Genomic DNA, 14,238 nt, shown 5'->3' with positions numbered 1-14,238 from the left:
GCTCTCCCATCCCTGCTGGGGTCCCCCCACATCCCCCCATTCACCAAGACAAACCACAAGAGGACATCGAGAGTAAAGTTAAACTTTACTTTACAGTAATTTTTCTTCTATATACAAAGAATTACAGTACATGTTCTGGGAGCACCTGGGCAGGGCAACCCTCTTCTCATTGTAAGTTTCACATACACAGCCACCAGTCTAAGGGGAGCAAAATGAAAGTAATCAATGGTCCAAGACTCTCCCCTCTTCCCTCTTCTAAAAATAACAGACATGCTGGAAATATGTAGGTCTCACCACTCTGGCATCCTTGCTTAGACCCGACCAACGAGTCCCAGCCAGGGCCGGCTCCTGCCTCAAGCTGGGCACCTCAATACCCACTGCCCTTCCCTCCGGATGGAACCCTGCAGGTGAAATCCCTCCTGCTGCCACCCCATGGGCAGCACACCTCCAAGGGGAGGAATGCAGTGTGAGGCTGCTCACACCATGGCTCCTCACTCCTCTGAGCAAACCTGCTCACGGCCTCAGCACACCTTACACTGCTGCTACAGGTGACCCCCGCCATGCCCCTCTTCCCTGGAAGCCCCCAGCGTAGCCGGCCGCCAGGAGCCCAGTGAGTGCGCATGGCACCAGGGCTCGGATGGGGACACAAAGCCAGGCATGGTATCCAACACTGTTGGTGTCTAGAGGCGAGCAGGCTGGCGGGGGCAGTGAACCTGGCACAGGGCCAGGAGAGCTGCTGCTGAAGGGCTTCTCCTGCCCATCACAGGGAGAGCTGCTCCCTGCCAACACATCTGACCTCCTCCCACCCTCAGCACCAGCTGCGCTCCACCTTGAGCCTCCTGGTGCTGCTGCTTTGCTTTATAACAAGTTCCCAGTGTCTAAAAAAATCCACAAACCCCAGTTCCTTGAAGTCAACAACTTGGAAACATCAGAAAGGAAAAAAACAAAAACCAATAAAAACCTGAAACCAGCTCAGTACCAAACGGACACAAAGAACATGCAGTTAGCAGATGCCTGCCTTGCTTCACGTGGCTCCACTTGCCCCCTCTGCCCATGGGGCCCACTGGCACACTGGTTTGAGTCTCAAAACCATCACGAATTGAAGAAACTGAGTCACGCCTCATCCTGTTTCTATCACATACACTGAAGCCCAGCCCCAGCTATTGGGATGGGATTCGACTGGTAAAGAAATCTCCACACTGTGGGCCTAGAGCCGAGTTCAGCCCTACCGCGCTGAGCTGCCGATGGTTTACAATAGCACCACAATAGCCCAAGTGCTTTGCCAAGGGCAAACTGATTAAAACTTTACCTTGAAATACGACATAGCAACACCCATTTCTCAGATTTCCCTAGGAGGTAGATTCAGTGCCATAGGGGCTTCCACCCTGGAATTTCTACCTGGAAAACCCCACCCCGTGATTTCCACCTTGAGTGGAAATCTTGCCTTTTCCCAGCTCCTGCTAAGCGAGGGCACTGCCACCCCCAGGCCAGACTCCCGCTGAAGCCAGGCAAGTGGTGGCGTGGTCCCTAAGCTCCAGCATCGCATATCCTGAGCCCCGAGCACCCGTCAGCCTGGCCATGCTGCGGCAAGAGGCACAGCCTTGGCTGCAAATGCTGCCACCAGCGTTACCGCTATCACAGGGGAGGGGTTAGCACAAAGCCGAGGCTCTCTCTGTACTCGCAGAGTAGCTGCAGGGTTTGCCACTTTGCTTTAACAACTCACTGGCTGGCAAAGGCTGAAAAGCCTCATCAGCAATTTAGGGCAAAGCACATTACAAGCAGGTTACAATTATGGTTATTCCAAACACCAAGCAAAATCAGAAGTTAAGGCTGAAATGAAAAATAAATGGAAAGCGTTGAAGGTCTGAGGTTTCTCAACCAACCTCTCCCTGCCTTGTCCCAAGGCTGGCTATGGTGCCAGGCAGGAGCAGCGCACATCCACAGCATGTTCAGGTTAAACCTCTGCCGAGAGGCATCAGGGTTAGGGCTGCTTTTTCTTCCTTTTATTCTGTGAACCTGAGCTGAAGCTCTTCTAGCGCCCTCAGTACACATCATTTCACCTTAATAAGTTACTGTCCTTTAGATCCAACCATCTCAGCTCTGGAATTTCAACCACAGCCACACTTTCGAAGCGAAACCTCCGCCTGCAGGGGATTTGACCCTGAATTACAATGCCTACTCCGGCAGTACCACCTGGATACCTTGTGCATTGAAGTGAATCTGGTTCTTGTGAGGTTTATTCTGTTGAATACAAAGAGTTTTAACTTGAGAACAGCAATAAAGCAAGCTACCACCAGCTAGGTGGTACCTGAAGATGTGCACGAGGGGATTATCCCTTACAGTGGTCTCTTTTCTGCTAGATTCACCTAGATTCACTCTGCCTCTGGCTGGCAGAGGCACTCCTCCATCTCCAATGTTAGCTGGGCCTCTCCTGCCCACTGTGGAAATCCACCACTACTGTGGGTCCTGCTGTGTGATGGAGGCCCCAGCCAGGGACCCCAGCCCTCTGCTCAGAGCAGGGGCAGCCAGGCTTTATCCTGACAGCAGGGATGTTGACCAGCGGAGCAAACTCTTCATCCCATTCAGAACTGGTAAAGTGGAGCCAGTCCTAAAGTAGGGATGAGCTCAAGAGCCTGAGAAGTTCCCTTGAGCCTTCCTGGGACAGCAGGGAAAAGGACAGAGCTCTGAGCAGAAATAATGTAACCCTTGATTCTGCTTCCGTAACTCTCCACAACCATGAATCAACACAAGAGTCACCTTGCACACCTTGGGTGCTATTACTGCTGCTTGTTAGTGGCCAAATGATCAATCAGATCCCTCCAACACAGCAGAAAACCACCATAGCCTTGGTCATGAAGCTGTAGCAAAGCTGGCCCAGCCCAAGGCAAGGGCTCAGGGAGGCTGTAGCAGAGCTGCAGCAGTTCCTCTCCTGCAGGAGCAGTTTGCAGAGAGTATGTGTTGATCTGCTGCGTTCTTCTTCCTTAAAACCCTCGTGATTCAAACTGGCTCAACTCTGAAGGCAGCAAAGTGCACAAATGAACTCAACTACTTCAGTACAGACATCGCCCTCTCCTCCTCCAAGGAGCCCCCAACAGCATGATTCACCTCAAGTGCTGCAGAAGCCCACATTTCCTTTGTGGGGGGTTTCTTGCCCAGATCTGTACCTTGGCTCATGCTCCCTGCTGCTGAAGGCAGGCAGGGCAGGGCTGCTGGGACCTATCTCCACACCTGGTCAGGACCTGCTGGTCCTGTTGAGGTGGCCCAGCACAGCCAGCCATTTCTAACAGCACCACTACTCCTCTTGCAAGCCCTGGGCGCATCTGAAAAGCCCTGCAGATCTGACAGAGCATCGCCCAGGGGCCCAATGAGGGCAAGGAGGGGAAAGCAGCTCACTGGCTTCCCCCTGCAATGATATTTCCAACTGCCAATTCACTGAGCAGCCTCCCAGCTATGCTGAAATCAACTTTTCGACAGTAGCTGCAAAGCAGTAGAAGCCAGAAACCTGGATGCTGATGCAAAAGGCAAGAAGGGAGACAAGAAGAGAGGTGGGATACAGTGACACGTGAGGAATAAGGCTGTGGGTTTGAAATGCCATGCAACAGTTCAATCCACACTCACTGCTCAGAACAAGCTTTTGGAGAAGAGCCTGCTGCATGAAAGGCTGCCACTGCCACGAACCTCACCCTACAGTGAGCACACCACTGACAGAAGGGATTTTTTCAAACCTGCACTGAAGAGAACATCTCCATTTTACAGATTTAAAAAAGCCTGCACCAAAAATATTCACAGTTTATTTTTTTTCATGGAACAAGTAACTAGTGAACACGTGACAATGCGAAGCGGAGGTGGACAGAGCAGCGCAGACACCTTTCTGGTTACAGCTGTAGCTGGCTGGGCGGCTGGCATGGAGGTAACCCTACTGACACAATCTACATGACTAAGTCCAGCTCACGGGAAGGCCTAGAAATGAAAAGTCAAGGTTTATTTTCCTTCTCACACATGATAAATACTGAAGAAACCGAACATCAGCGCCTTTTTTTTTTCTTCTTTTTAAATTTTGTGTAAAAAAAGTTAATGAATGCCCTTAGATTTCTCTCTCTGAGGAGTTGTCCTGATTCCCTTTGCGCAGGAGTCACGCAGGAACACAAGCTGCTTACATCTCCCCAGTTTCAGCAGCAAGCAGGAACTGACCTGCCGGTCTTCCCGGAAAAAAACCCAACATTAAACAGGAAGTTTCCATAAGCCATAAAGCTGTTTGAAGTCGCTAGCTATTCTACAAAGGATCTGAAATGATTTGGACTAGACAAGAGATGCACCATAGCACTGGTAATGTCCCTTCATGCCCAGCGCACCTGGGCTTTGACAGCAGGACATTTGTCTTGGGGTGTGTACATCAGGAAAGGAGAATGGATCAGGATTTGTCTCGGTACAAGTGTCTGCCTCCCTTCATAGTAAACCACAAAGCTTGTGACCATCTGCTCTGCAAGCAGGAGGCACTTGCAAGCCAGGTGGGAACAAAGATCTGTTCCCACGTCACAGAGAGAGGGTCACCTGGAGCTAGTGCTCCTCTTTCCACAGAGGGACCCACAGATCAGCCTGGAAGGACAAGGATACACTGGAGCTGCACAAGGGTCTGGTGGTGGGCATGGAGATCCGAAGCTGCGGTGCCTGGATCGGCGGAGCCCAGGCAAGCCACAGAGGTAACGCGTTGTGAGAGTGGGAGAGTGTGCTGGTCAGCAGTGCTTCCTTGGCATGACACCAGCCCCATCCAGCCCGAGCAGTGCCACCAGGGAGGCCATGTCCGTCCTCCTCCTGCCTGCGTGGGTGCTGGAAGTTGCAAGGTGCCACTCTGCAGGTCCCTGGGACTCTACTGCTTGTCCCACAAGTACCATGGCCAAGTGAACTTCTGCTTCAATGTTTGAATGAATGGCTTTCAGCAGGCCTAGTCTGGGCACCAGCCTGATGACCACCAGATACTAAGCATCTCCTTAACTGGAAAAGGGAGAAGAGGAAAGAAGAAAGCCAGCCAGCTGCTGGAGCCCACCGTGTTCCAGTGTGAGAACTATTCAGTTGGAAGGACGCACACACGCACACACACACACACACACACATGCACACAAACACAGTCCAGTTAATTCAAGTCTCCTTTGGTTGTAGAAGAGTTAAACCAGAAGCTACCCAAGTGGATAGTGTCGAGATGGGTCTTGATACAGCTACAGCACCCTTGCCTCCACACTGCGTAGTGAACAGTACAGGCTTCATTTGCAGCTCGGCAGCATGTCCTGTTGCTGCAAAGACCAGGTATGATGTGAACATGTCCTGAAAGCGTCTGGGGCAAGGGGAGAAAAGACTGCTCAGTCTGCTGGCTCACGGTGACGACACAGGTCAAGAAGAGACTGGATGGGAATCTGAAAGGGAGCACCACCCCCCTGCTGGGGTGGTGCTTAGCACCTTGGGGAAACCCACTCTTCCCTACTCTGCTATTGCTGCTTTATAGGTCACAATGTTTTCAAGTGCAGGAAACACTCTGCGTGTCCTGTGTTTAAGGATTAAGACACAAGGATGAAGAAACTGCCAGATGACTTCTTCCAAGATCTCTCTTTTCCCTGACCTCCTTCAAATTCTCCGCTTGTCAGGCCTGGCCAGTTGCAGCTGTGTACAAAGGAGCCTGAATGGATACTGTCCATTGCTGGAGTAAACTGCACTGAGTGCAGCGCGCTCCTCTCCCAGCTCCACTGGAGATGACAACTGTCCGTCAGTGAACCACCCACACAGCACGTCCCAGTGAACATACAGACAAACCTTGCAAAGCACCATCCTGCAGGGACAGAGACCTGGGCAGACAATGGATAAACTCCTTCTCTGTTGCTACAGAATCTACCAAGAGCATACACCTGACTGCTCACCACCTGATCTTGAAACAGCTCTGCTCCCAGGGCAGCCTGACTCTAAATACAGGAAGAAGAGCAAGGCCCTTGGCTGTACCTGGGAACCCGCCTGTGAATCAGACTTGGAGCTCGAACACACTGCATCAGTAATGTGACCATTTCAATGGAACTGGAGATTTTTATCCAGAGTGGACTCTTTATTTCAGCTTTACCATTTGTAAAAGGAAGAGGAAAAGGTCACAGATGCTCTCTTCCTTTGGCTGGGCCACACTCAGACTTAAGAGAATGTCCTTGCTCGTGTCACGAGAGAATATGGATGGGATGTGCGTGGGTTAGGGGCTGGGCTCAGGGAAGTGAATAAAAAACAAAAGACCAAAATAAAGATTCCCCCTCCCTAAACATTGAAAGACTGAAACCTGCCTCCCATATTCACCAACCTCACTTTGGCTCTGAGTTGGCCAACTCACGACAGACAGAATCCTGGTTACGGGCTAGCGCTGTGTTTTGTTCAGGCAAAGGGTCCTGCCCCCGAGGAGTCTGTGATTTTCCACTCAGCCAAGTAATCTGGTCAATAGTCTGAACGTTCGTGACAAGCCACTGCATCTGCTCCGGGGGCACTGGCGCTTCCCTGGCTGGCCGAGGGGTCTGCTCAAACACACATAATCTCTCTGATGTCCAAGGGGTTTGCTCTGCTGGGGCTGAGGCCACTTCCCAGCTGGGTTGAAGGGTTGGCTCCGGTAGCTTCTCTGCTGTCCTGGGGGGCTGCTCTGCAGGCGTCAGGGCTTTTGCAGTGGGCCAGTGGGTTTGCTCATGCATCTGGAGTTTCTCTGGAGGCCAAGGTACCTGTCCGACATGCAGCACTGCCTTCCCAGCAGACCAAGAGATCTGCTCGCCTGCTAACATAGTCCTCTCCTTCTGCTGGGGACTCAGCTCCACTGCTGAGGCTCCTCTCTCCTTCAGCTGAGCATTCTGGTCGACGGGCCGCAGCGCCTTCTCTGACAGCAACAGCCTCGGAGCCGACACAGCCAGAGGCTTGTCCAAGACTTGAGGTCGAGGAGCCACGGCAGCAGCCAGCTTGTCCGACGCCTGGGGCCACGGGGCTGTAAGAGTGAGAGGCCTCTCCAAGAGCTGAGGCCGAGCCACCCCAGAGCCAAGAGCCTTCTCTGGAGGCAGGACCCGCAGGGCCCCAGTCTCAGCAGCCTTGTCCGGAGGCAGCGGCCGCAGCACCCCGGGGGTGAGTGCCTTCTGTGTGAGCGGGATGCGCAGGGCCCCTAAGCCAAGAGCCTTCTCCATGGGCAGGATGTGCGGTGACCGGGAGCCAGCAGCCTTCTCTGGAGGCAGGGGCCATGGTGCCGCTAAGCTGGGAGCCTTCTCTGTGGGCAGGGTCCGTGACATACCCAAGGCAGGAGCCTTCTCTGGAGGTAGGGGAAGGGATGCGTCAGAGCTCGGAGCCTTCTCCGTGACTGGGACCCGCACTACTCCAGAGAAGGAAGCCTCTGTAGGCAGGGGCCGTGGAACAACCAATCCAGAAGCCTTCTCCATGGGCAGGATCCGTGAGACCACAGAGCCAGGGACTTTTTCAATGGGCAGAGGCCACAGCACCCCAGGAGCAGGAGCCATCTCCAGTGCTGGCACCTGTGACACCACAGAGCTGGGAGCCTTTTCCACAGACTGAGTCTGCAGACTCTGGGCAGAAGCTTTGTCCAACAGCTGAATCTGCTCGGCCACAGGAGGCTCATCCACTGGCTGGCACTGCAGGGTCCCTGCCGTGGCGAGATGTCTGTCCGACAGCTGAGGATGCAGGCACTCAGCAGAGAACTCATCCAGCAGCTCTGGCTGCTGGCTCCTGGTGTCAAGGAGAGATTTGTTTGGTAACGCCAAAACCCCAGGGGTGGCAGAAGGCTCATCTGACAGCTGGAGCTGCAGGGCACCAGCAGTAACCAGTGACTCATCTGACGACTGAGGAGATCCTGGAGATGTGCTGGGCAGATGGGGCTGTGAGGCATCACTGGAGGACTCATCCAGTGGCCAGAGCACCGCGTTGGTGGGAGGTTTGTCAGGCTGCTGAGGCTTCAGTGCTAAGATGATGGGCTGCTTCTCTGACTGCAGCCTTAGGGACAGGGCAGCCTGGGGCTTGTCAGCCGGCTGCAGGCGGAGTGACAGGGTGGTGGGAGGTTTGTCTGAAGGCTGCAGCCGGAGTGACAGGGTGGTGGGGGGTTTGTTGGATGGCTTCAGCCTCAGTGACAAGGTGGTGGGGGGTTTATTTGATGGTGGCAGTCTCAGCGCCAGGGCAGCGGGTGGTTTGTCTGGTGGAGGCAGCTTGACGGCCAGCGTGGTAGGGGGCTTGTTTGACGGCTGCAACCTCAGGGCTAGGGTGGTGGGGGGTTTGTCTGACGACGGCAGCCTCAGCGCTAAGGTAGCGGGGGGCTTTTCTGGTGACTGCAGTCTGAGGGCCACAGACTGAGGTAGGCTGTCCAGAGGCTGAATGCTCAGGTCTGTGTCTGCAGGTGGCTGCTCCGGTGGCTGGGTTTCCTCATCATTAGTCAGGTCTTCTATGGGAGGCACAAACTCACGAATTTCTCCTGGCTCTAAAGGGTTAGGACCACAGGGATCGTGCTCTGTGCAGCTTAAACGTCCATCCAGCTTGGAAATGAAGAGCATGCCTTCCCGGTGCTGCTTGCAGAAGGACCTAGGGCACATCTCGCAAAAGGAAGCTGCTTCTTTACTACACACATCACACTGATGCCACGGGCACTCCCATTTTCCTGCAGCACAGGAGAAAAAAAAAGATACCTTAGGACGGTACAAGGGGAAGAGACAAGACCTTAGGCAAAGGCAGTTAAGAGAGAGTGGAAACACCCCTGTAATACTCCCATACATCTCTACATGTCCTCCTCAGTTTCTGCCATAGCTCCCAGGTTTCATGGGCAGTTACTAGGAACCTGCATCTTCAGCAGCAACAAGGGCAACGACACTCCTGACAAACACAAGCCATGCCATGGCAGACCAAAAGCCCATCTGGCTCCAGCATGACACTAACCAATTCAGGTGCCTAAAGAAGAGCAGGTGCTGCCCAGCTTGCGTATCTCTGTGTCTCTGATTTCCACAGCCAGCAACAGCGGTATCTGTACAGTACGCCCAATGGACTTTTAAAAATAGATGTGTCAGGTTCATCTATGTCTTTGTTATTCTGGGTCAATGACCTCCCTTCCTGTTTATCAGGAAGAAGTAGCGAGGGCAGTGATCTCAATGGAGTAAGTTTCTGTTGTACTCAAGGCATCTTCCTTAACCCCTGTGTATAGCCAGAATAAACTTGCTTCTTAATACAAAGCCAAGCTTCTCCCTAAGGAGCTCCATGTTCCCACTGAATCTGTTCACCACCACTATCAATACCATCACAGAGGGAAAAAACATTACACTTCAGAGATTGCTGCTTTTTAAACTTGTAGATGACCTCACTGCTTCAGCCCCCTGCTCTCCCAGCCAAGGCTGCTGCTGTTTCTACCAAATGCTTCTCGCCAGTTCACAGACACAAGGAACTATGAGACCATTTGCACCCAGGGTACAGGATGCTGCGTTCCTGACCTCTCCCCATAGGACCAGTGTAGCTGCCCCTCCAAATATGCCTCCTGCCTCCATGCTCCTCCATGCCCACCCGGCTCCCTGCCTTGCAGTGAAGCACAGCTCCTAGGGAGGAGCCCTCACACAGTGAACTGCTCAGAGCACAAGTGATGGAGGGCTGCTGCAGCACCGGTTTGGCCAGAACACTTCCAATCCTCCCTGAACCAGGCCCATGCATCTGTGGGTTTGGCTACCAGCATTTTCCAGGAAGGCTGGAAGAGAGCACGACTGCAGCATGGCACCGAGCAGCTATGCGCATCTCTCAATGCACTTGTGCAACATCAGCTTTCCACTCCCCTCTCTCATGCTGATTTTCCCCCAGGGCTGAAGACAACATGCAGCATGTTCTTCCTCTCCTTTGATGCCTGTCCAAGGCTTCTGTTCCAGTCCCAAAATAGGTACATCACTTTTCTATGTCTCTTCCAGTTTTTCAGCACTCTTCAGAGCAGGGATGTTTAACACTACATATGGTTTACCCTTCCAGGCTCATGATGCTGCAGCACACAGGCTGTTGCTGCTCTCTCCACACCATCAACATCCCACAGAGCCACGCTCAACACTCACTTTGGCCACTGGAAAGACTCTGGGACTATTATTACAGAGGTCATTGTAAGGATGGAAAAATAAAGTCAAAAGCTGCCAGTACACTGCAGGAAGGATAAATCCTATCAAACCACTCTAATGGTCTTTGACAGGATAAAAGGCCTAATGAATAATTGGCCTCTCCAGAGACAGCCGGGAGCTCTTGGAAGTAAGATCACACAATTAGTAACATGCAAACAAGCAGGAAATTCCAATTACTCCACAGCAATGCCCCTTGCAGAGGAAACGTTTGAAGGAAGAAGTGCTGAACCTTTCATGTCCTGCACAATACTCTAAGGAGCAGGCTATGAAAAGAACAGCCCAGGAGTAAAATGCTTACAACTGACTGAAAATTTATTCTCAAAACCCCAGGTATTAATGATCTTGTGGCAAACTGAGGAGGCATTTCCAGTGACATCCTGCAGGAGTCTATTTTAGTCTGTATTTGAACCTACATTTCTGGAAGCAGAACAGCAAAGACTCTTGCAGAAATGGGTAGATAACAACAGGACTGTGAAGGACTGTAGATATTTGGCTAGACAGGCTCAGGATTTAAGCTGGACAGATGCTCTTGCACCAGGAAAGTGCAATTAAATAAAGACTAATGCAAAGCAGGACTGTAGGAGGAAAAAATGAAGTATGTGAAAAGCAATGAGCATAAGGACTCGAGGATGAAAGGGCAAATCACAGACATCACAAACATTAAAAGTTATTTTTGCAAAACAAGTCAATTCCTGAGAAATTTTCTGCAAAACACAAACTATATTACTCTCTTCTGCTGGTGTTAGCAAGGCCTTGGCTGCAATGCTGCTAAAAACGAAGTTACCAGCTCTGAAAATGTGTAGGCAAGTGGGACACAGTCCAGAGCAGACCAAGAACAGTAAAACGGGAGCTTCAAGGAGAGGCTGTGTTTATTTAAGCTGGAAAAGGACTAAGGAGATCACAGCCTTCCAGTATGTAAAAAACTGGATACTGGAGAGCTGGCAAACCTTTGTTTATACAAGTGAGGCTGTTAGGAGAAACTTTTCGAATGGAAAGCAAGGGAAAGGCTGGATTCTCCTTTACTGGGGACTTTGAAGCATGGGAAAACCTGCCAGGATGTTACAGAGCCCTGTTTCAGCACACAAAAATAAACAGGAAGGTGATATTCAGGGCTCCCTCACCTGGAATGTTGATGTTCCATAGGGATAACCTGCACTCCCATTGGCTTTCACAGCTTTGCTCAATGAGCAACTCAAGCTCTTCCATACAAATGCCTTATTCTCCCCCAGACTTAACACACAACATGATTTCTGTCAGCTACAAATCCTGTACTAGCCCTTCTACACCTCTTGCCAAGTTACAGCTAGAGATGCTGAACACCCTGTTCTTGCTCCCTGTAGCGCAGTTACTCTCCTGACAGTTACTTCCAGAGCTCGCTCAGCTCCATGTTTCTCAGCCTGCCTCTGATGGGTTGAGAAACACTGCATAGAGCTGCACCTGGAGCTTCTAATTACAACAATGCTTTCAGTATTGAATCAAAAGATTTACAGCCCCCTAAACAAATTATTTTAATGCGGTTGACTTGTATTAACCAAATTTATTATCTTAGCAAAAGCTCCTAAATTAGGGTTGATGAGTTACTGTACCTAAAAACTTGTCATCTAGTATTGTTTATGTTCTTACCATTTAATTCTTTAGGAACTCGATGCCGTATCAGCTTTCCCATCCTCCTGGCCTGGCAGACATCAGGCTAACTGGCCTACCAAGACTCAGGTCAGACTTTTTCACTTTTTGAGCATTGCTAAACCTGAACACTCATTAAAGGTTGCAGGAACTCCTTTAGTAACCTATTAGTGAACTCAAAGCTGGTTTATCACTCATACATAGAGCCTGTTTCTTTGTCTGTACCCAACCAGAAGTGCTTTTGGAATATTTTGTCTTCTTATTTCAAATTTCTGCCCTCATTTCACCACAAACGAGGATATGCTCTCTTCCTTTACTATGAACCCATGGCTGTTTGGACATCTAACACATTCTTCTGTGACTCCTATTTTCCACCAGTGCTTTTCCTTACACCATTCAACTCACTCAACTGCCTTCAACATTGGGAAAACAGCCAATTTGAGGAACCAGTATCTCAGCTATCGTTGGGACCGTCCTTTGCCAGGCCCAAGGATGGGGTCTGCTCACAAGTACCATTTTTCAGGCAAGAACCAGCTGCCCCTTGAGCAATTAATTCACCTTTCTGCAGTCGCAGTGGGGTGAAAACCAGGGCTGTATCATATGGACCACGTAAGAAAGATTGCTCTAAACTTTGAGATGCTGTGAAGTGCGTGCAAGGCGATGAGCAGTGCCTGGGACACCGAGTCAATGCCACAACCCAAGCAGAGCCCAGCCATGCGGAGCACTGACCTGCAGGTCTCTTGGTCAGGTTGAGGCAGTCTGCGTGGTACACCTTGGGACACCCTGGCTTCTTACAAGAAACTAATTGCCCTCCGTCCCCACAGCTGAAACACTCGTCCTCTCGCTCCTTCATCACCTCCGCCTGTGACCTGCGCTTCATCTGCGGCCGTCTCTTTAGCTTCTTGGACTTTTCCTCGTTGAGGTTGGGCTGGCTCTGTGGGTGAGACAATGTCAGTTAATGCAGGTTGCTGCTCCTTCCATCTGCTCCCTTCCTGCTACAGTGGAGGTAACTGCAAACAAAAATCCCACTGCCCGCTGTACCTGAAATGTATCTACATGCTTCTTAGTATTTGACTACCAATCTACTACAGCAAACAGTTCTCTTTAAGAGCCTGGAAATCCTGCACCAAAGCCTGGTTAAATGTGGGATATATACAATTAGCAACAGCAGAATGAGGAGCCAGGAGCTGCCTGATGTCACTGAGCTTGTGCCACCTTTCATACGCTTCATGCGCTCAAAGCAGTCAAATCTCCTTGCATCCGTGACTTAAGAAGAGTCTCTCTGAGGTCTTCCTGCACTTCTTGACATCCCTCACTCCCCTCCCTGTTTTCAGTCTGAATTTATCTGTGATCAGTTTAGAGCTGTATTTTTCTCATGTCAGTGCTGCTCTTTTCCAGCCTTTTCCTCTCTCCCTGAAGTAACCACAGGGACGTACTCTCCTTCTCATAAACCAAAGTTACAGTCTGCACCCTCAGTCTTCCTAATGGCTTTTCTCTACCCCTAATGAGTTTATTTCTCCCAAACACGCTACTTCAGATGATGCCTCACATGCCATGTACAATGACATCAACACTTCTCCAAAAGAATAGGAATTCTCTCCTGAAGCACTGCCACCATTTGCCTTTTTCACAACTACATCACAACAGTAGCTCAGTCCTGCGGCAGCTGAACTGCTTCAACAGCTTCTTTTCCACTACTACTCGTGACCATGGCAGATTTGCTTCTATCACCCTCCAGGTGTGCACTCTGTACTCTGGTGTACTGCATCTCTGCACTCCAGCCCATTCCCAGTTATACTCAGTTACTCTTTTGTAACTGCCCCATCCAATCCAACACCCTTATATTACAGTTATATTACCATGCTTTCAAAAACTGTTACAGGTAGTAATGAAATAACCACAACTGATCTCCAGATTGGCATATAAATGGCTTAAGTGCTCTCTTCTCTGGCCTAAGGCTTCCTCAAAGGCTGCCTTTCCCTTCAGACTAGCTCCTCAAACCACTTCTAAACTTCTTAGCAGAGATCATCTCCAGGCTAAGCCTCCCACTGTACCAAGCACTCTACAAAGATGATGCTATTTGTCCCCAGTCAGTGACCTTATCATAGCACTATCCATTCAGTTTATCTAAACAGACATGAGCTAAATTTTATGTCATTTTCCACATATCTACATCCAAATAATGGGTTCTTGGCGTAGAACATCTGTGTGCCAAGATGACATCTACAAGACGATTTCTGCATCCTTTGTTCGGCATAAACATCGGGCACTATTTTCATTGCTCCCATATGAAGGCTAAACCCCAAACCAACGAAACATTTAAAAACCTTTGTCTGCAGACCTACAATTGCAGAATTGGGCAACAGTGGTTATCCAGCTGTCCTGCCACTAGGGAGTTACAGCTCTTGATTGTTTCCTTCCCCTTTACCTGTGGATATTTCTCCTTCCATACCACCATCCACACTGACAATGGGGACCAGTA

At 50.5% G+C, this 14,238-nt stretch overlaps 1 protein-coding gene across 3 annotated transcripts in view; it reads right to left on the bottom strand.

The window, feature by feature from the left end:
• Window positions 1-66: 66 nt before the first annotated feature.
• NSD1 (nuclear receptor binding SET domain protein 1) overlaps window positions 67-14,238 on the bottom strand; it is a 63,652-nt gene continuing 49,480 nt past the window's right edge. For all 3 annotated transcript variants that reach the window (XM_080627483.1, XM_080627485.1, XM_080627484.1), the window contains 2 exons: window positions 12,486-12,690; window positions 67-8,653 (listed from right to left, as the gene is read on the bottom strand). In XM_080627483.1, the coding sequence (XP_080483609.1) occupies window positions 6,327-8,653; window positions 12,486-12,690 (2,532 nt within the window). In that variant the 3' untranslated portion in view covers window positions 67-6,326. The remainder of the gene's footprint in view (window positions 8,654-12,485; window positions 12,691-14,238) is intronic.

Source organism: Psittacula echo (genome assembly GCF_963264785.1).
Source record: "Psittacula echo genome assembly, chromosome: 11".
In the NCBI taxonomy this organism is placed as follows: Eukaryota; Metazoa; Chordata; class Aves; order Psittaciformes; family Psittacidae; genus Psittacula; species Psittacula echo.
The sequence above is the reverse complement of the archived record's forward strand: the minus strand, read 5'-3'. Positions and strand labels throughout refer to the sequence as shown.